At 47.1% G+C, this 20986-nt stretch overlaps 10 protein-coding genes across 10 annotated transcripts; 4 read left to right on the top strand and 6 right to left on the bottom strand.

Annotated features, from left to right (window-relative positions):
* Window positions 1–65: 65 nt before the first annotated feature.
* N7487_004257 (SGNH/GDSL hydrolase family protein) lies at window positions 66–830 on the bottom strand (the record flags this gene model as incomplete). Its single annotated transcript, XM_056872004.1, has 1 exon — window positions 66–830. The coding sequence occupies one exon, from the start codon at window positions 828–830 to the stop codon at window positions 66–68; it is 765 nt and encodes a 254-aa protein (XP_056729724.1).
* Window positions 831–1842: 1012 nt separating this feature from the next.
* N7487_004256 (uncharacterized protein) lies at window positions 1843–2253 on the top strand (the record flags this gene model as incomplete). Its single annotated transcript, XM_056872003.1, has 1 exon — window positions 1843–2253. The coding sequence occupies one exon, from the start codon at window positions 1843–1845 to the stop codon at window positions 2251–2253; it is 411 nt and encodes a 136-aa protein (XP_056729723.1).
* Window positions 2254–2633: 380 nt separating this feature from the next.
* On the bottom strand, window positions 2634–3671 carry N7487_004255 (proline racemase family protein; the record flags this gene model as incomplete). Its single annotated transcript, XM_056872002.1, has 1 exon — window positions 2634–3671. One exon carries the CDS (start codon window positions 3669–3671, stop codon window positions 2634–2636), a length of 1038 nt encoding a protein of 345 aa, XP_056729722.1.
* An 849-nt stretch (window positions 3672–4520) lies between these two features.
* On the bottom strand, window positions 4521–5240 carry N7487_004254 (uncharacterized protein; the record flags this gene model as incomplete). Its single annotated transcript, XM_056872001.1, has 1 exon — window positions 4521–5240. The coding sequence occupies one exon, from the start codon at window positions 5238–5240 to the stop codon at window positions 4521–4523; it is 720 nt and encodes a 239-aa protein (XP_056729721.1).
* A 778-nt stretch (window positions 5241–6018) lies between these two features.
* On the bottom strand, window positions 6019–7818 carry N7487_004253 (uncharacterized protein; the record flags this gene model as incomplete). Its single annotated transcript, XM_056872000.1, has 4 exons — window positions 6019–6212; window positions 6272–6846; window positions 6932–7131; window positions 7183–7818. 4 exons carry the CDS (start codon window positions 7816–7818, stop codon window positions 6019–6021), a joined length of 1605 nt encoding a protein of 534 aa, XP_056729720.1.
* A 1584-nt stretch (window positions 7819–9402) lies between these two features.
* On the top strand, window positions 9403–11376 carry N7487_004252 (uncharacterized protein; the record flags this gene model as incomplete). Its single annotated transcript, XM_056871999.1, is given in 3 exon segments — window positions 9403–9507; window positions 9590–10994; window positions 11006–11376. 3 exon segments carry the CDS (start codon window positions 9403–9405, stop codon window positions 11374–11376), a joined length of 1881 nt encoding a protein of 626 aa, XP_056729719.1.
* Window positions 11377–11811: 435 nt separating this feature from the next.
* On the bottom strand, window positions 11812–12985 carry N7487_004251 (fumarylacetoacetate hydrolase family protein; the record flags this gene model as incomplete). The annotated part of the gene is made up of 6 exons (XM_056871998.1): window positions 11812–11970; window positions 12024–12185; window positions 12239–12479; window positions 12531–12747; window positions 12800–12878; window positions 12926–12985. 6 exons carry the CDS (start codon window positions 12983–12985, stop codon window positions 11812–11814), a joined length of 918 nt encoding a protein of 305 aa, XP_056729718.1.
* A 654-nt stretch (window positions 12986–13639) lies between these two features.
* On the top strand, window positions 13640–15508 carry N7487_004250 (uncharacterized protein; the record flags this gene model as incomplete). Its single annotated transcript, XM_056871997.1, has 8 exons — window positions 13640–13815; window positions 13867–13891; window positions 13947–13980; window positions 14034–14238; window positions 14299–14403; window positions 14468–15034; window positions 15092–15209; window positions 15275–15508. The coding sequence occupies 8 exons, from the start codon at window positions 13640–13642 to the stop codon at window positions 15506–15508; spliced, it is 1464 nt and encodes a 487-aa protein (XP_056729717.1).
* A 133-nt stretch (window positions 15509–15641) lies between these two features.
* On the bottom strand, window positions 15642–17303 carry N7487_004249 (fungal specific transcription factor domain-containing protein; the record flags this gene model as incomplete). Its single annotated transcript, XM_056871996.1, has 1 exon — window positions 15642–17303. One exon carries the CDS (start codon window positions 17301–17303, stop codon window positions 15642–15644), a length of 1662 nt encoding a protein of 553 aa, XP_056729716.1.
* Window positions 17304–18354: 1051 nt separating this feature from the next.
* N7487_004248 (uncharacterized protein) lies at window positions 18355–20335 on the top strand (the record flags this gene model as incomplete). The annotated part of the gene is made up of 2 exons (XM_056871995.1): window positions 18355–18405; window positions 18500–20335. The coding sequence occupies 2 exons, from the start codon at window positions 18355–18357 to the stop codon at window positions 20333–20335; spliced, it is 1887 nt and encodes a 628-aa protein (XP_056729715.1).
* Between the last annotated feature and the right edge of the window lie 651 nt (window positions 20336–20986).

The raw sequence follows: 20986 nt of genomic DNA, 5'->3' as shown, positions 1-20986 counted from the left end.
TCTAGCCTGCTTGATAATCGTAATCACCAAGTAATACCACCCAGAGCGTAGTATAATGAATATATTCACAACAATGCTTTGGGTAATGTGCTCTTGCTGATGGTCTCAACTAGAATACCCGCTACGGCCTTCATCCCATCTAGATTCGGATGAAGAAGCGGCCCCAATACAAACCCTCCAACCCAAGGTTCTGCGCTGCCAAGTGCATGCTCCTGACTGAGTTCGTGGATTGGGACCGTCTCGCACCAATCGGCTCGACCTTCCACGGCGACAGAATATGCATGTTGTAGAATAGACGCAACACCGCGGTAATGTTGAATTCTCTCCTGCGTCAGCGGGATATTCCGACTCGGTTGAGTTGCAGGTCCCAGAACAGCAAGATATTCAACAAGGAAGATTCGAGCTCCCGGGGCCCGTGTGTGTATCTGATCGAGGACTCCTCCTAGCCGTTCTGCCAATTCCGCTGGTGATAGTGATACGGACGATTGGAGTTCGGCGTCGCAAGCATCGGCGATCATGCCGCCAATATAGTTTATGTCATTTCCCCCAGCAGTCACGGTGATGATATTGGCATCTTCGGGGAGGCCGGAGATTTGGGGAGGGAAGGTCGTATTGAATGCGGTATTCTGGGGGTCGACTGTTATGTTGAGCAAAGTTGCACCAGAAACGGTCAGATCAGTGAGATCGGCGTTCAAGTGCTGCGCCAGAAGATGGGGGTAGTTCTGCCCTGATCGCAATGCGGCATGTGGTTCGATTTGTGGGGGGATGTCAGGACCAGCTGCAAATGAGCTGCCCAGACTTGCGATTTTGAGTTTCTTTGGAGATTCCATGGTCAGATGTGTAGAGGTGCAGAAGAACAGGGCAGTGTAGCTTGGCTAAAAGCTGGAGAGAGGTAGCTTTGGCAGAACCCACGGTTAACAATAAAGTTGATGCCTAAAATGTTAGGCCGAGATTACTCAGCCCAGCTGAGGTGCCCAGGTGCCCACCTCCTGGGCTGATCCCTCGGCGGGGCGCAGGGCCCGCCCCGTGACCCGTAGCCCCGGGCCCCGACCCCCGGTGTCTAGGGACCTGGACAACCTTCAGGAAATCTGGTTGATTTTCATCCGTGGAATACATACATGTTTCTCTCTCTCATTTTTAAAGATTCCTCAGTACCGGGCTGTGCATATGAATAAAAATGGAATTAGATTCGCGTAGGGTTGGGCAGCCCGGCAGTTGGGGGGCCTAAATATCCTCGTAACCAAGGCCACCTCTCCCGGTGGCCTTGGGATCATCAGAACTTAATCTCAGCTTCTTTCTTGGACAACACAGATGTGTCTAGAAATAACTATATTGGTGGATACATGTGTGGCCTAAACTGAGGCTCCCAATACAAGATTGGCTAAGTTGTCCTGCAATATGCTGAATGCTTACTATTGAAGTTATGCACCATGTATAGAGACGTCATGCCTTGGGGCCATACTTTGCCACGAGTAAGACATGAGGCTCAGCCTTGGAAGAAAATAGTGGGGGTGTATTCTATGTGTCCAATCTATACTGTTACATTGACTGGCATAGCATTAGCATCTAGGGATTCTATTTCGAGAGGTGATCGTCGAGGGACCGGAGAAACCTCAAAGTGTGGATGCCTTACCACATAGCCTATGCTTTAGGGAATAGACGGTCAACGGTTGAATATCAAGAAAAGATTTAAATATCCTCATTCCTTCCGTTGATGCTTTCCTTTCTATTCTCATCCACACAACTCTTATCCAACCTGCCTTTCAGAGTCCAAACATCCAACACTTTCAATTCAAACATCTTCTCTTCTCCAACAAGCCTATAAACCACCAAATTACAAACATGCAGATCTCTCAGCTTCTTCTCGCAACTGGCCTCTTTGCCTCCTCCATCTTTGCTGCCCCCATCACCAGCTCTGACTGGACCATTCGAGACATGCAGCGCGTCTGCAACGAGGAAAACACCTCATGCACCTGGTCCTTTGGCATTGACAACGGTTCAGACACTACCGATTGTACCTACATCGTGGAGGCCACCGATGCCTCTCAGGCAAACGGAGGCCCTAGTACATGTGGCGCATACACCGTCACCTCAAGCTGGAGCGACCAGTACGGTCCTACCAACGGCTTCACTACCTTGTCCGTTACCAACAATGAGACCGGTCAGATTACCTGGCCTGGCTACAACGACAAGCAGCTTGCGGACGGAAACGTCGTCAAGCCTGATCAGAGCTACCCTCCCACCACTCTCTGATTGAACGAACAATCCCAAAAACATGGTGAAGGACGGCTGATATGGTTGGCTTAAGCCGACAACGTGTTTTTTTTTTTTTTTTTTTTTTTTTCAAATTTTACCCCATACGCTCCTTTTAATTGTCGATTTTCAATCCCTTTTTTTGGTGCCCAAGTTCGATGTTGAAAGAACGAAACGGGCAGTCTGAATAATGTATATATCAAATCCTTACACTTACAATCTTTCATAACAATTGAGTTATCATTTTTTGAACATTTCAATGCTTATTCTGTGTTTGGGTGTAACCTTGAGCTGGCAGTATACAAGGAAGCTGAAGACTTTCCTATAGGCAGCAGCTCAACCACAAACAGTTCTTCTCCCCCTAGCCCTAAACCAATGCCCTAATTGGGTGCCATTCGCCATTGATCTCCCACCCTGAACCCCTCTGGGAAGGGGTCACTTGAATCAAGAACTACTTGCTTGAAACTAGTTATCCAAGCCCTCCCAGCAACAGTCGGGAGAACAGCCTGGTATTTGTCAACTTGTGTGGTTCCACGAATATGGCTGGTGAATTCGGTGCCAATAATACTGCGGTGCTTGAGCACCTCACCCTCCGCTAGCTGACCCCTCGCGTGAAGAACAGCGAGTCGAGCACATGTGCCAGTGCCACAAGGACTGCGATCAAAACGCCCCGGTGAGACAACAACAGTGTTGATAGCAGCCTTGCAGCCGTCCTCTTGTGTGAGAGGTTCCGTGAACTCCAAGATACTGACTCCCTTGATTCCGGGATTCTCAGGGTGAATAGGGGTATAAGAGGTTTGGACTGCGCGTTTGATACGCTCGCCAATCTCAACTAGCTGCGTGCTATATTGAGATTCGACTTTCAGACCCACAGAAGCTGCATCCACGAGCACATATATCATCCCTCCCCAGGCTATGTCAACGGTAACCTCTCCAAGGCCAGGTACAAGGACTTGATAGTCGAGTTCGAATACAAATGCAGGTACATTGTCAAATGCCACATTCTTGCATTTTCCCGCTTCACATTCTGCTTTTACGGTGACTAGACCGGCAGCGGTGTCCAGGGTCAGTTGGGTGATGGGCTCTTTCATCGGAACCATGCCAGTCTCCAATAACACAGTAGCTGTGCAGATTGTGTTGGATCCCGACATAGGTGCGTATTCTTCGCTTTCCATGATCAAGAACCCGGCATCGGCTCGTGGGTCACAAGGGGGGAGGATTAAATTTGTGTTCATTGAGCACCGGCCTCGAGGCTCGTTGAGTAAAAGTTGACGTATGTCGTCTTTTTCGTTCAAAAAGTGAACCAGCTTCTCGTACATTGTACTGCCAGGGACATCGAGTACTCCACCGATAATCACGTCGCCGACTTCACCTTCGGCGTGACATCCAACGACTGACAAGGTACGCGAAAAGGGCATGGTATCTGGTTGCCTGGATTTTGTTTATGTTTCGACAAGAGACGAGGTTTGGAGTCACTGTTATTTAATTGGGGCCCCGAATTTATTTCAAAGAATGGTTCGCAATTCACAAGAGTCCTCTAGTTATTTCTAGGCACAGAGATACTTTTATCGGACTAAAGCACAGACTTGAGAAAAAGGCTAGAAGACTATTTAGCGTAAGATACAGAGTGGACTCTACCCCAAGGACATATAATTGCTTTTGAGGTGCTTTTGACACGGACTGTCTACTTTGTCTCTGGCGCCGGAAGCGCCACAGGCTCCCATTTCCTAAAGGCTAGCGAGTTATAATTATGATTATGGAGATACAACATATAGTTCCGACATTATGATAGGGCAAGAACTGTCGTCGTGATTGATCAACAGGATTATCCACACAGCTGCATGAGAGAGGGGATCTAGGCCCTGATTGAGTGTCAGGTGAGAGAACAAATATTAGCAACATCGTGGACTACATAACCTTAACCTGCATAAGTATCTTTGTCAGCGACATTTAGATCTGTTGTCATTTTACCAGGGTAATCATGCCGATCAAGTGACCTGGCTGTACTACGATCTAAAGGTTTGGTCTGTCAGAGGTAACAAGGGAAAGTGTGATGCGTCGACCGCACCTACAACCTATGTAAATTGGAAGCGACATTATCTACACTATATTCGACTCTCCCAGTATTCAGGAAAGCCAGATCCCGACTAAGAATAATAGATAGGTATATGAATGTCTTTTACACCGGGAAAAGAGTATGAAACAAATGATCACATCGTAAATCTGCCTTCATCATAAGGATAAGTAGAGTATTTAAATTGCTAGAATCAGACAAGGATGCCAAGTTCACTCAATCTTGGAAAACAACATGCGACGGATATCTGGCCAATAAGTCCACACCAGAGTTGTAAAAATGGTGGTTGGAATAGCGAAGACCCAGTAAATCCAGAACTTGCTTGACATAGTCCAGCCGGAGTCCCCGCCGAAATCAAAAAATGACATGCTGAAAATAGCACATATGAAGGTAGGGGGAGAAACGTAAGTGTAACAAAGGCGATCGTTTTCATGGTGGCACTGTCCAATTGGGTCGCCCGACCAATTTCAAGAGTAACACTGGCATCATGCTGAGCCACGGTATTAAAGGCCAGCTGGATTTCATTTTGCAGTCTCTTTTCATTTGAAATGGACCGAGATCGTAAGTTGGCAATGAAAGACTGCCAGGATCGCAGACGAAGATGGATGTCTTCGGAAGCAGGAGAGGCATTATCTGGGATCGAATTTGTATAGCTCTCATGTTGCGTTAAGATGTGCTCTAGATTTTGCAAGGCGACGTCGAGTGTTTCGTTCACATGGATTGCATGTCGGGCGATGTCGTGGAGTCGTCTGTAGTCGGGCTGTGGTCTTCCTTCTGGTTTCCCTTCTGTCTCCGTCAGTCGGACATGATCTCGGATACCCCATACAGAGGGCTCCTGCATAAGCGCAATCTGCTCGACTAAATGTGGATAGACCCAGAATGGATCGTTGAGCCAGCTTTCATCTGGTTTCATCACTGCTCTCAGGAAACGTTCTTTGACAGGCGGGTCAAGATCGAAGGCGAGTATCACAGTTTGATTAGTTGAGGGCAGCCATCGTGTAAAGATATTTGTATGATACCACTTGAATCGGGTATCATGGTCTACCTTTTTCACGGCGAATTTGGACCAGGTATCTATAAGAATTAGTGATGTGTAACAATTTATCTTTAGGGTACTTACTGAAACCAGTAGTGACTCCAGAATCTCGCGTCTTTTCACATCCAAAGCCGCCATTTCCCTTGGAGAAATAATATGACCACCAAAAATGAGGCATACAAAAAGCATCGATAAAGGCTTGTCGACATTGCGAGCATCTCTCAATCTCGGTAGAATCGGCGACACTCGTAACATTAGGATTTTTCTCTAAACTTGGGCAACTTCACATACATAATACATATCTTAGACCAAGCAGGAATGGTATCAGAAAGGTCGTTTGAATCTTCAAGGTGGAAGTTCGCCCGCCGCGTTTGTCGCCAATCGCCTTCGTCCTCTTTGTTCCGCTGCAATAGTAGCAGATTCGCACAGGGTCGAGACTTCTGCTCCTGCATTTTAGTTTCACTAGATATGACTGAAGCTAGGAGATTTTGAGGTTGTTTAGGAGAAATCACATAGGAGAGCAAATCTCACTGAGTGGGGGAAATGAGAGTCGCGCAGAGGGGCCGTGCCCCCTCAGCCTCAAATGTGCAACGAAGTAGATTCAATTCCAGCTGGGATTTATTTACATTAGAGCTTTCACCCCATATTCTTCATTTTACCAATCGGATGAGCGAACCTCATCCTCCATTGTTGGCGGCCCAACATACTTCTCGTACCCCCAAACCCAGTACCACCCAGAAGCGATTAGGATAAATGCAACAAACACCACCGGTGCGTAGTTGACCGTATCTGCAGCGACAGGAATTGAAGAAGGCATGCAAAATAATGGAATGACAAGAATACTCCATGCTAAAAACGAATATGCGATTAGCGATGAGGACAAATCATGCTAGATAGTTCACGCTTACCCAGTGCTACAATATTGCAAACTAGCCCGAGTGTGCCAAGGTCAAACTGGCCATTCTTGATGTGTCGTCGTCCTCCAGCAAGAGACACAGCGATTGGGCAGGCATAGCTGACAGTCAAGGTAATAACACCAACACCTGTGAAGGCATTGAATGCAGTAGTTGACCCGAAATAAATAAATCCTAGCAATATTTGAACAATCATGCCAAGCATCATAGCGTTAAAAGGTACGCCGGCTTTGTTTACCTGCTTCCACCATATGGAGCCCGGTATGCCTCCATCGCGAGCAAATGCCCATATGCTTCGGGAGACAGCCGTGGTACACCCTATGACACAGAACAGAGAGAGCACTATCAATGGCAGGAGAAGCAGGAATGATCCAACTGGACTTCCAACGGCGGACTTGATAATACTCGGAACCGGTTGACCAGATTCGAGAGCGGCTAAAACCTTCGTGTCGGGGAGGACAAAAACCAATGGAATAAGGAAGACAAATCCGGCCAAGGTGTTTAGAATGACAGTTCCAACTATTGCTTTTGGGACTTGTGTCGATGGTTGCTGGACTTCTTCACACATACTTTGACACGTTAGCTATGGGCTTTTCATAGTGGAGAATGAGATGAGAGATGTTCCTCTGTCGTGGAAACAAATATGTAACCTACCAAATCACCATGCCAGTGGAGGAAGTGCTATAAGCTGCTTGCAAAAGTCCGACGCAAAAAGACCAACCTGCTGGCCAACCAGATGCGGGCTCAAAGCTGGTAAAAACATATTCGGCATCATGTCTACCCTCTTTCGCAACTGCGAGAACACATATTACAATAGCCAACATCCCTGCAAGTGTCCAGAATATTGCGAATGTCTACCCTTTGCATTAGCGGGGTCGTAGTGTCACAAATCTTGTTATACATACGTCAAGATAAGGTAGCCATTTGTTCCCAAAGGCCGAAATTGCGTTAGCAAGAAGTGTGACGGCGACAAATATAAGAAAAATCTGGTACGTTTCCGCTTGGAAGATTCCCACCCCTGGAGCAGATTCGAAAACATTAATACACGAAATAAGGAAAAGGGTACTCCCAAGATTAACTGCAAGTGTAATGGTGATATTTCCAACAACATATGACCATCCGCAAATCCACGAGGCGATTCTTCGATATGACGGTGGAGATAGCATAAAGGTCTGGTAGTAGACCCCTCCGGCAGTTGGATAGATCGAGGTTATTTCCCCAAGTGAGGCAGCCACACATAGAGTAATCAAAGAGACGGCAAGCCATCCCCAGATTATGTTGACGGGACCTCCCCCAACAAGAGGGTAGGTGAAAGTCGTAGCTAGCCCGTATGGAATTGCTGCAAGCACGAAGGACATAAAAGCTACCTGGAGCGTGGAGCGGTTTCGAACAAGTTCGGGCTCATATCCCAGGGCTTCCAGTACCCCATTTGCCGAAGTTTGTTTGCCTTCTTCGATGCTGGGGAACTCCTCGGGTGAATAGGGCTCGGGAGATTTGGTCTTCGAAGAACGACGCTGGTGGGAGGCGACTTCGTCTGCCATGATAGAGGTCTGACAAAATCGAGACGAGTAACAAACAAGTGAATAAACCTCTCCGGTGAAGGGATATTGACTGAGGCCGGGTTAAAAGGCTGAACTTTAGGTACTCAAATCTTGGGTGTAGTCGAATAACAGCGCCTACAGAAGAATTTTCGGATGCAATATACATTAGGAATTCGGGGTGTTTATCTCTTATTCTGGTAAGGGGAGACCCGTGCACAGTTACTCGTCGAACCTTGAACACTTTGACGGGTGAGGACGAAATTCACTCATACCGTGATCCCATATCTCTCCAAAGTACGTTCTCAAAACAAGGTGGATACGGAGTGGAGAAATGGAGTTATGCCGAGATAACGTTTGATAGGACATTTCAATGACCTAGGCAACCACACTTGAGGTGAAGATAAGACAAGCAGAGAGATTGGACAGACAATGCCTGAGCTGAAACATAGATGATCCTCTCCGCATTCCCAAGGTTCCAAGGTTAGAATGGGCTTGTTTACCTATCTAAACTAGTACGAAATGGGTTAGACTATGAACGCTAATGCACGGCGGCTACGCCATACCAAATATGGCCTCCATGTGGATCCTGGCGGTCCGGAGTTCTCTCTCGAGCCGTCCCCCTAGAACTCACGTTGTAAGAAATACAAGGGTATAGATTAGTGTAGATTAGTATAGTGTTGATTATTCCAGAGACCTTCATAGGTAATAAATAGTAAGCAATTGATGCAGTTCAGCAGTTGACAACTTCCGGTAGACTGTGATTGTAATTTGTAACATCAACGAGGTTTACCGGCTGGAGATATCCTTTCAAATTTCCCCTCGGAATACGGAGAAACCTAAGATGACAAGACCTAAACTTCTCCGCATACATGATGTCATAATAAGGCATGGTGCGGAGGTAAATCAATTCAGAGACAGCTGCCATTGACTGAGAGTTGGAACATGCGCATTCTGTTTCTTTTTACCACAAATGGCGAAACGCTCCTCTCCAAGACTTGTGTCGGAATCTGCCCAGTTTTCAAAAATTCCATAATATCAATTCCAACATACGTATATACACATTGCCATATGTATACCCAAGTCATACTCTTAAAAGCACTTGTACTTGATGCCACCCAGGTCAGTGTTATGTACCTGAGACGTCCATCTCATAGGACCAATTATGGACATTCTGATGGCCTTAAAGGTCATGATTTTCCAAATGAAATATTTCTTTACTGCAAATGACTGACACGCTGATCATGCTTATGCTGTATAGAAAATGCGCTAGCCCACATTAGGAAAACAAACCCGCCTCAAAGCGTATTGTTGAACCTTTTTTGGATTAGCGCGAAGGGAAGGTGCGGGGAGATAGACCTCGGGAGCCAGTTACCACCTGGGAAACCTCAGCCATTTCGCTTCAAACCAATCGGGGGAGATATCAGCAGAGACGAGACGTTGCTTATCGGCAGGTGATCGGATCCCGGTTCATCTACCGGCCTCAGAATGCTTTGATCGGGTTCTCACCCGATACCCCCGCCATCTCGAACTGCTGTTTCTCTCCCCCAGAAAACCAATATTCTCGATATCTTTATTTTAATTAGAATGGCAAGCACGGAGAGTTTACTTTCTCCGCAGAAGAAAAGGCAGAATCCCAACCGGTGCCGGCCAAAATCAAGAGGGGGCTGCCAGAGGTGCAAGCAGCGGCGAGTAAGTCGAGGTGAAAGATGCACAGTTTCTCCTTCATCTATGAAGGCTCTTTTTAAACTCCACATAGTTAATACTTATTCAGCGCAGATGTGATGAAGCAAAGCCAAGTTGTCAGGAATGCACTAAGCGAGGTCACATATGCCCCGGTTACCAAAAGCAGAGCTTGCAGTGGCGATATGTTTTCAAAGATAGCGAGGAGCCAAATCAGCCGACACCACCGGTCGAGTCTCCTGACACGGGTGCGATTGGATTTTCCGCGGTGAATAATTCAATACAGGAGGGAAAAGACAACCCTCAGAATGAAGCCCAGAATATTTGGGATACGGCCTACCCAAACCTCTTTGACCAGCTGCCAGATTTCGATGAACCAACAGATGCCTGGCTCTATACCGAGTCAGGATCTAATGGAATAGCTCTAACGAGACCTGATGCCGAGCTGGATGGGTTGTCGATTTTGCGTCAACGACTGGCCAACACATCCGTCCCCTCCTTTCTCATTCAATTACCAGTGATGTTGGTGCAATATTACTTTCATACGGTTTGTAACCAATGGTCATCGTTTGACTGCCCCCTCAATCCTTTCCGAACCATTATTAGCCGGCTCTGGAGTCGAAATGCGGCAATTTACTTTGCTATCCAGAGCATGTCAGCTGCCTCTTTGGCCAATGATTTCCCAACCATGCGAGCCATTGGAATACAGACACAACAGCAAGCAATTGCGTGTCTAAATAACAGTGCCCAGAGGGGTTCCACTCAAACAAAGGATGATGAGTACTTTCTCGCATTACTCATGATTGGATCCACCACTGGGTGGCACGATGCTTCCGATTTGGGGCTTCCATATCTGAGAGCGGCCCAAGACCATCTTCTGAGACAAGAACGCCAGTGCAAGAATGCAAACTCTACCCTTGCAAAACAGCATCCACTTTTCAAGCAGTGTCTCCTTTGGTGGAACTTACTGGCTGCCTTTGTCGCAGAGGAGTCGCCCATTCTGGATGTGGAAAACTCTATAGAAAACAGCGACACAGATCTTTCGGTCTATCTTGTTGATGGACAGGCCCTACCGCATCCGTGGACAGGCTCTCTCAGATACTCATTGGGTCTCTTCTATCGAACTGCAAGAGTAGTTCGAGCCGCAAGAACCTCCCACCGCCGAAGGCCAGCAGATTTGGATCCCACCTTGATTGACTTGAGTTCTATGGCCGAAGAACTCGATCTCAGACAGAAAGCCGAACAACTCGAGGACAGAATTCTCTTTACCGGCTTCTCGTTCTATTGTGGGCCAGTCGATATCGGTGATACAAATACGCCACCGTCGCATTTTCTTACATTAGCCGAGGCATATCGCTGTACGGCACTGTTGCAAATTTACCATGTCTTCCCGGACATCCTTGAAGAACGACTACAAAGTAATCAAACCGCGGATGGTGAAAATCCTATCCCGGCCCTCTTTTGTTGCTGTTCCCAATGGCCGTTGAATGGTCATCGTGTTCGGTAGAAGACACCCGACACACCCTGGCAATTCACATTGTATCCCTCTTGGAGCAGCTTCCTTCAACATCTGGAACGAAGGTTATGCAGCCTATAGTTTTAGCTTGCATCTCTAGCGATCTTGTTTTCTCGTCTGGGTCTGTGGTAGGCGCCACAGTAAATGCGATTCCCAGTCTGAATACGCTGGATGTTGAAATTGCCCAGGCCAGACGGAAGGTTAAAATGCGGATGTCCGAACTCATTTTAATCCTACCAAAACTTCCAATGCAACGTATTTATAACGTTGTGCATGAAACTTGGGATCGTGCAGACTCTGGTTTAGAAGAGTTCTGGCTGGATGTCATGCTGGATTTGAATTTGGAAACAATTATGGGATAGGCTCAGCATTGCATCCAGGATCTTACTCCCTGGCCAGTACCTCTATCTGTTCATCAGCCCCTTCAAATTGAAATGGAGTGATGAAATATTCAGGAATTGCTCTAATTCCGTAGATGGCTGTCCTGTCCCTACCGATAAGGCCTAGCCCATTTCCCACTGTGTACGGATTAGTGCCATCGTTAAGGGTAATCTAGCGATCGAAAGTGATCGGGTGGAATACGAATTGTATCATTTGTATGAGGATAGGCCTCTATTTCATATATGCTAAGGATAAACGAAGCAGTGGTACCCCATGTGTACCCAAGCGTACTCTAATGCAACGCTACGATCATCATTTTACAAGACAGAAGAAACCAAATCCTGTTCATAATACGTAACATGACGGTTTTTATTCTTCGACCACCATTGGATCAAATGCACATGATTGTGTAAGGCTCAATATCTCGCAATCGGGCATATTTGAGTGCCTAGCCCATGACTTATGCTTATCCGCAGCTCGTCTCCAGGTTGGAGGAACTGTGGTGGGCTCTGTGAGATACCAATACCACAAGGTGTTCCGGTGATGATGACGGTCCCGGGCAGTAATGTGTGGCCCTAATACTTAGCATTAGTTTCATTTGCTTAAACGAGCTAGGATTATTTTGTACCTGGGAAAGATAAGACACAATTTCTGGTATGTTGAAGATCATATCATCAGCGGATCCATTCTGCATGATCTTTCCATTGAGACGAGTCTTTAAATTCAAAACCGCAGCATCGGGGATTTCCTCTGCAGACACAATACATGGACCGAGTGGACAAAACCCATCCTAATAGAGGTTAGTCATGAAGCTCATTCTGGGTATTGATTATATTGGCATACCATTCCCTTTGCATAAGACCACTGTGATGTCTTCTCTTGATGTTTGCGGGCTGTCACATCATTGGCAACTGCATAGCCCAGAACATAGTCGGCTGCTTCGGCCACCGAAACATTCTTGCATTGTCTGCCAATAACTACCGCCAACTCAACCTCATAGTCTGCTTCATCGTAATCCACATTGGAGGGAAGTATAATGGGGTCGGATGCGGATGCAATGCAAGTGCCGGCCTTTAGAAATACACTATACTGTATCAGCAACCGTAAGAAGCGAAGGCAGATAAGATATACTAACGTTGGTGTGTTTGGAAGAGTCAACTTCATCTCGGCTGCGTGCTCCTTGTAGTTTAAGCCGACGCACCGAACAGTGCCAGCTTCAATTTGCGAGACTGGAGATAGCAGCTCATCGATGGTTTTGATTTCACCCGTGAATGAAGCATCATAATCCAATGCTGAGTTGCCAGCCACAACTTTCACTGAGACTTCGATATTCTTCTCTATGGCCTGGCCCACTATGAGTCTGTCAGCATGGTTTGACTTGTCGTGAACTTGAGTATACCATACCATCAATATCCGGATTCACCGGTTCACCACCATATATTTTACCATCTTCTGCCCTGAACCGAACCCACCGCTTCCAAACCTGCGGTACATTAGATTACTCCAACATGGTCATAGCGAAGCGCTTACTGGATGTTTTGCTGCAGGGGTGTCATCGAACTCCATCCTATCCACATTCGAGATTCCCATTGTGAGAGATAATGGTTACACAAGTGATTTTTAATGATCAAAAGTGCGAGTATTCGTTGCCTCCTTATCAATGGGCAGTTTCCCATACCGAATAACCCGTGTCGGGAAATTCATCGGGAAATTGGTGGATAGATATGATGGGTTAAGGTTTATCGGTTCATATTTGCCGATGCCAAGACGATAAAATGCGGGGAAATTACTTCGGGTAGAAGCCCTGGAGATAACAGCAGCTGATCAGCTGATATACATGATTGTAGGCAATATGAAAATAGATTGAAATGCCAGAGGCACATAAAATAGGGATGATTTGGCAGGGGGTGAGATACACGCATGATTATGGTAGGGGTTTAAGCTTAAAAATAGACCCAAGGTACACTATGGACGAACTAATGCACGAAAAGTCTTGGTCACTCCCGGCTTATCCCCCAGCCCTAGAGCTTATCTCTTGCGGTGACACCGAATTTAATTGGTCATGACTGCCACCTAAACTGTTCGGGAAATTCTTCGTTCCACTTTTGCCAAGTCCTCAAATAAACCGAAGGATTTCCCGATCATAGATAAAGAAAGATAAGGCCTGTAATCACTTCTGTGGATATATAAGAACCGGGAATGGATTCCATTTGTTTAGTATAACTCTCTACATACTCATTCAAAATGAAGGAGACAGATATCAAACAAGCCGACTTATCCTCGGATCACGATGTACAGATGGGCAACTTCGTGGTTGACCCCGTGCGAGAGAAAAAGCTACTATGGAAGCTTGACCTCTGCATTTGTCCTTTGGTGATGCTCATTTTCTTGGTTGCATATCTTGATCGAAGCAACTTAGGGTAAGAATTTCATCCACACTGCAACAATTCTTATAGCTAACTCCTGGCTAGAAATGCAGCAGTTGCTGGGATGCCGGTAAAGTCAAGTCCACGTTTTGTGAAACAGTGGGTTACTGACTTAGCTCTTACAGGAAGATATTGGTCTAGTTGGGAATGAACTAGGAAGTGAGATTAGCCTCGTCCAATATTCGAACCTATGGCTAACAATACCCAACCAGATGCCGTGTCTTTGTTTTACGCAACCTACGTCTTCTTTGAGATCCCGTTCTCTATGGTCCTCAAGAAATTACGCCCCAACAGACTCATTTCTGCATTGATCCTTGGCTTCAGTGCATCCATATTGGCGGCCGGATTTATCAAGAATGTTGCCGGGCTTTATACCACCAGACTATTTCTCGGTGTCTTTGAAAGTGGCTTATTTCCGTAAGACTACCGGCGGTCTGCACAAAAGAAAATCTTGAATAGACACTCATTATCGCGCAGATGCTTGACTGTCCTCTTGACCACCTTTTACAAACGCGAGGAACAAGCACAGAGAATTTCATATCTGTTTGTATCCGCTGCTCTGAGTGGAGGCTTTGGTGGATTGTATGCGCAACTCTTCCTATTATTTTCAACAAATCTGAGCAACTATGGCTAACACCAACCTTAGGCTCGCTTTCGGACTGATTCGCCTGGATGGTGCAGCCGGCCTTGAAGGTTGGAGGTGGCTTTTCATTGTGGAGGGCATGATGAGCGCGGTCATTGGTATTGCCACGTTCTTCCTCCTTCCAAACGACTATGAAACTGCCTACTTCTTGAATGAAGAAGATAAAGAGCTGATGCGCCTGCGCATGCAACAATCGGCACGATACGCTGATACTGAAGAGTTTGATATCAAGGAAGTATGGAAAACACTGAGAGACCCCAAGAGCTGGCTCACATCATTCAACCAAATTTGCGTCAACATTTGTTCTTTCGGGTTTAGTACCTTCCTACCAACTATTATCCGAGGCTTTGGATTTGATTCGGTCAAGACCCAATTGCTCACTGTTCCAGTGTATATCTGGGCTTCCGCGTTTTATCTGGTCATCGCCAATTTCTCCGACCGAGTGCGCATGCGAGCTGTCTTCATGGTCCCCTTGTGTCTAGTGACAGCTGTTGGCTATGCCATGCTTCTGGGAGTGGATGTTCATGCGCGAGGTCCATTATATTTTGCCACATACGTGTGTGTCACTGGGTATGTATTTATCGTTGCTTGGGATGTTTATTGAGCAATCTTTAACCTTTCTTCTAGAATCTACGCTGTGGTTGGACTTGGTGTCAGTTGGAACGCCAACAGCCATTCTGGTTATTACAAGCGTGCTATGGGAGTGGGCCTCCAACAGACGATCGGAAATTGCGCTGGTTTGATTGTAAGTGGGATATCATATTAGCATCCTCATTTTGTGGCATTGACCTCAAGCTAACATAACCCAAGGCTGGTCAAATCTACAAGTCGCCTATAAATGGACGATATGTGGTCGGTCATTCTGTTTCACTGGCTGCTATCTGTCTTGCATTCCTTGGTAATGCTGGCATGTGGGCTTTGCTCCGATATCACAATACGAAGCGAGACCAACTATCACCGGAGGAGAGAGAGCGCATTGTCAGCTCAGGATCATACGAAAAGAAAGGCGGGGATTTCCATCCAGACTTCCGATACATCCTGTGAATATATTTCATACAGAATATCAAGATCAAATTATATAATTTCTGAGAGGTTGCATCCATCATAAGGACCAAGAATAGTTGTAAATCGACAGATACTTGTACAACCAACGAGGATGACCCCAAGAAATTCTGTTCTAAGTGTGATATGCAATTTCAGATATCATTTGCTCCCAAGTTTCAAGGTCAGCAGCCTGTGGAAATGCAAAGTTTTGATCTTCCCAGACTGCAGGCCACATCATATCGGGCGAAGCAGCAGGTGGATGGCTGGGCGAGGCGCCCGCTGCAATAGACTCAATATTGATAACTGTCGAGATCATGGGATTCCTTTCGCGCTCCTGCTCCATAAAGTTTGGCAATACTTCAGGTGGACTCGTTGGGGCCTGATCGCTTGGCTGGTCGGTGGCTTGGGCGAGTCCAGTGGTACGGATTATACACAGCTCTACCACTTTTACCTCCGCAAGACCAAACTCGTTTAGCCAAACGTCCTTCCGTAACCTTTCACAATATTCCTCGAGATCATTCAAGATTGCCGCAGTTTGAGGGGCAATGGGTCGCCGCACGGCAATAATACCCAGGATGAAGGCACTGTTGAACATATTGTGGGTTCCTAGTGTCCATCTCATATTTTCTGATGTTCCATAATTCAAGGACTGCAGTCGGATTTTCAGATCGGAAGATGCCGAGGAGATACATGCCTCGTGACTCAGGCTAAAGCGATTGGTTATGGACTCGCGCAAAAGATAAGGTCGGTGCAGAGTGATTCTGGCAAAATGGAAAGTAGAGTGCAGGTAGAGGCGATGCCAAGGTAAAAATGTATGCGACTCATCCAGAGAGAGCTCGGGGTCTTCCACAGCAAAGTAGGGTGGGAGTTGCTCTTTCCATGCAACAAGCTTGTTGTCCATCTCGATCACCATATCGTACGACGCAGGATATAAACCGAAGCACCGGTCTTGAATTTCGCCTGCAATTTTACCTAGATCACTGCCAAGGATTGTGACTGTGCTCATTGTGGGATAGCTCAATGCATGAGCTGTAGCAGTAGAGGACTCTTCATCAGTCAATCCATCCAGCCACACATTTTCGGGTGCTTTGATAAGACACATATGATCCGAGATCGCATACGGCCTGCCGAGAGCAAGGGCAATAGTCTTGTCAAGCAAGTACAGATTGCTCCAGAGGCGTCTTCTAGTTTCAGTAGCTTTTCTCGACAACCCCCATTTTTCTCCGTCTATATGCATGCCTTGGGCTTGGGCCATGCGCATGGCAAAGCTGATGGTGAGCCAACTCTCTGTGACTTGTCTGGTGTATAACAGATATCGCGTAACCATTAACCCTGCTCTGACAAGATCTAAACTCTCGCCATGGAAAGAGGGTGAGATAACAATCGCTCTTCTGGCAGCCCAGTAGAAACGAAGAGAGGCTTCTTCGCTTTCTTTCCGCTTCTCGGGCGAAGAGGTCGTAGGACCGTCCAAGAGCACACTAAAGGCGAGAATGATGAACAGAAGAGCAAGCCAGCGAAGATCTACTCCCGCAATTTCGTCGAATCCAAATTTTCGGCCCCAGAATTCTGCAAATTGAGATCTGAAGGTGTCGGGGTGAACAGTGTCGATAGCCCAGTTGATCTCAGTTAGGAATTTCTCGATTAGCCGATCGACGGTCACTTTATTTCGTGGTAAGAGGCCAAGTAAATCCCAAACCTGCGAAAAGGGCCCAGAGTCATTTCGAAACGATTGCAGAGAATCTTTGCTAGATAGTAAGCTCATAGGGGGCAGATCGGGAGCTGACTCCTGAATCATGCGGGCTGCCACCTGATGGCCAAAGTATGAATTACCGAAGAAGCTAGGTGCTCCCCGGGCAATATACAACTGCCCCAACTCTGTGTCCTGGGTCTCTGCTATAGGACTTCACTGTTAACCGTGATCTACGTTTTGACAGTGGGAATATCCCGTAACTGCTGTGTTCACTCTTTCTGGTGGCATCGCATGGCCCTTTTCTTTTTCCGGCCATTGACATAGTTGAGGAACCCCACGCTGGATACAGCGAGAACAAGGCAGTTCTCGGTTACATTTCTGCTTCCTGGAGTGACATTGGGAACATGAAGTTGTTTTTCTCCCCCGTCTTGCTCTAGGACGAGAGTCGAGTGCCACATTGTTTCTCTTTCTTCCATTGGTGCTCATTGTTTCATTATAGATACCCAAGCAGCCAGTAGTCAGGAGTTGTTGGATTGTACTTAAGTAGAAAACAGAAGGGGAGGAACCCGAGGTCTTCCAATTTTAGCCTTAGGGATCAGGCCTACAGAGGTGCTCGATAGCATGGAGTTTATCCTATTTAGTTCCCAATGTCACAAGAATTAAACAAATTTATGGCTCTATTTGACCATGATAGATTGATTATTAGTATTATTATTCTAGAAAAGCCTCTACTAAACATATTATAGTCTTTGTAAGCCCGCATAACTATCTGCCTTAGTTAAATGTTAGGCCTTACTTTCAGCCCTCGGGGTATGTAAAGGGCCAGGGTGGGCTCATCAGAGTGACATAAAGGAACTGAGAGAAGGTATCTGGGTAATAATCAAATCGAAAGAAAAGATGAATACATACTATGTACTCCGTTTGAGTAGTATGTATGGGAAAAGAAGCATTGGAAGTATGAAAGTGGCCCTGGAACCCGGTTGTGATGCTGAGTCATCTGACGTCAAGCCCGGGCGCGTTGTTTACTTTTTGGCCTCGCTTCGACTTTTGATGCTTCCCCACACCCTGTCTCGACCCATTAACCCCCCTGCACTGCTTCTTCGGGCTATTACAGTCTTTTGATATTTGTTGATTCCTTGCATTTGCGCCTTCAATCATGGCGGTTCGCCGTTCCGCGCGCATTCGTCGTGCCCAGAGCACCCCGGAGGTGAGTAACATGGCAACAACGCTTGTTGTGGGACAGCTTGAGGTCCTCACAACTGTTGAAATCGCAGTAAACTAATTTTCATTTTTCTATTCAGGTTGAAGAGACCCCTCAGCCGGTCGCAGCTTCCAGACTTCAATCTGTTGCAGAAGGCGAGGAGACTGACAGCTCCGAACTCCCACACGTCCAAACCCCCCTTGCGAAAACTCCCTCCCAGAAAACTCCTCGTGCATCTGTCCAACGAAAGCGCGCTAGCATGACGACCCCCACTAGTGTGACTGCGGCCCGTCCATCTTGCGAAGAAATGCATCCCAGCAAGGCGCAACAGAGCACAACCAAACACGCAGACTCGGGCCTGCTCCTCGGGTTCAATCCCGTTAAGAAAGATGCCAATGGAAATGTGGTCAAGCTCGGAATCAGTGACGACACCCCAACCAAATCCAAGGCGTCTCCAGCGACCGATCAGTTTGGGACCCCAGGATTCGAATACAAGTTTCACTCCCAGGAGACCGAACTCAGCGACGAGGCGAAACTGCTGATGGAAAGCGTCCGTGCTGATGCTGCTCGAATCAAGGCCCAAATGATTCAGGGCAACTCGGAGCAAGAACATGAAAATCACAAGACCGAACAAATTCATGGAGACCGAAAGATCGCTATGCCAAAGGGCAAGACCAACCGCTTCAGCGACATCCATATGGCCGAATTCAGAAAGATGGACTCCATTGCCGGGCATGCTTCATCTTTCCGTGCTACTCCCGGTCGCTTCCAGCCTGTTTCCAAGTCCCTGAAGCGGTCCAAGTCCAAGGCGCAGCTTGACGAACCAGAGAGCCAGAATTCGTCCCCTTCCCGCTCTTCCTCTAAGATCTCAAACCTGTCCACTCCCACGGCCGCTACAACAGCTAAGCGTGTCAAACACAACCAAAACGAAGATACATCCACTCGTCATGAATCAAAGGAGCAAACGCAGAAGGTCGAAACCCCTCGCCGACCTGCAGGTCCTCGTCCTCGCCCTCGCACAAGCGTTCGCAGTTCCCTCATGACTCCCACACATGCTTCGCTTGCTCGTACGACCTCTACTAGTATCAAAGCACCGAGGACCTCAATGATTCCATCCTTGAAATTATCTCCGGCTGCCAAAACAATGGCCTCACCTCGAACTCCTCGGACTGATTTCAACCCACGCCTCAAGAGCAAATTGCCCACCCTTGGTAGCCTGAGATCTATTCTTCGTCGGCGCCAACCACTCTTCTCCCGCGACCCCGCCAAAATTGCGTCTGGTACCCACGTTGCGGCACCCGATTTCAATCCCAAGTCGCTCTTTGGAGGAGCTGGGGATATGAGCGACTCCGCTCCAACCCCTTCACCAAAGAAGCACGTTGAATTCACTCCGAGCGTCAAGTCTCGTCACGAACTTGCTGTTGCTTCACCCTCTCCTTCCAAGGGGTCTTCCGCTCAGCGTCGTTCCATGGCCGGAGATGTAGTCTATCCCACTCTTCCGGCTCTCACTCCCGAGAAGAACTCGGCTGCCAAAACGTCCACTACTCCTACTTCTGAATTCAAGTCCATTCGTCATGTTCGCAAGTCGAATGCCGGCGAACAGCCCGCTCCATATCAGGAGCTTCCCGTGGTGACTCATGGCATTGCTCATGGCATTGTCAATAAAAAGAGGCACCGCAGCGAAGTTAACGACGAAGATGCTCCTATCACTGCAAATACTGAGAATGTGCCGCCTACCGATGTGCAGTCTGATGAACGCAGCAGCAAGAGGTTCAAGTCCAACCCGCCTACTCCAAGCCCGGTTAAGAAACGTCTTACCAAAACTCCCGTGCGTCCTTCTGGCCAGATTGGCACTCCCGCTAGCAAGCAAAAGAGTCGTGCGGTTCTCAGCATGAGCCGCCTCAACATGCTTTCGAAACCGAAGAGACAAGCCTAAACATGCAATGACCTGATGAGCACCCACCTGGCGCGTTAGGCCGCGTCTCTGATGAATTGTTTTTTTTTTCAGCCTTATGATCAACCTACCTATGTAGTACCTTCTTTTTTTTTGTTACTGCCTTTTTCTCCTTTCTGGGCCCTTGCGGTCCAGCCCACGCCGCAGTAATGCTCTTCTGCGGTGTCAACGAACCAACATTTCCATTCTTGATTTGTATCTACACTAACATTTTTGGGGTCTTCGGACCCTCCCCACCTTACGGAATATCTTCGTTTCGTATCTGGTGCTGTTTTTGTTCTTTTCTTTCTCTCCCTGTTCCTCGGGTAACCCTTTTGTGGGAAATACGGCGTTTGCTATTCTTTGGGGCTATTACTATTGGAAAGGTGCCACGGGGTTTTTGTTTCTGTGTATCTATTGTCAATGGAAATCTTGAAATCAAATAAATTCTGTGATACAGGTTGTGGACACATTAAAAGTATGGTCAATTGTGTGCATTCTCAACTATCGATGTCCCCAACAACGTAGAGTGGACAATCCACCAATTTACACCACCTATGGATTACGAAGGAAAAGATATGAAAGTTGCGGATGGATCAAAGGATTTGCTATGTACAACATACAGAAATTAGAATCTCCATCCATCGTGGAGAT

The sequence above is a fragment of the Penicillium crustosum genome, assembly GCF_028827405.1.
Source record: "Penicillium crustosum strain IBT 35664 chromosome Unknown utg000002l_segment0_segment0, whole genome shotgun sequence".
Classification (NCBI taxonomy): domain Eukaryota; kingdom Fungi; phylum Ascomycota; class Eurotiomycetes; order Eurotiales; family Aspergillaceae; genus Penicillium; species Penicillium crustosum.
This window is presented reverse-complemented; position numbering and strand designations above follow the sequence as displayed.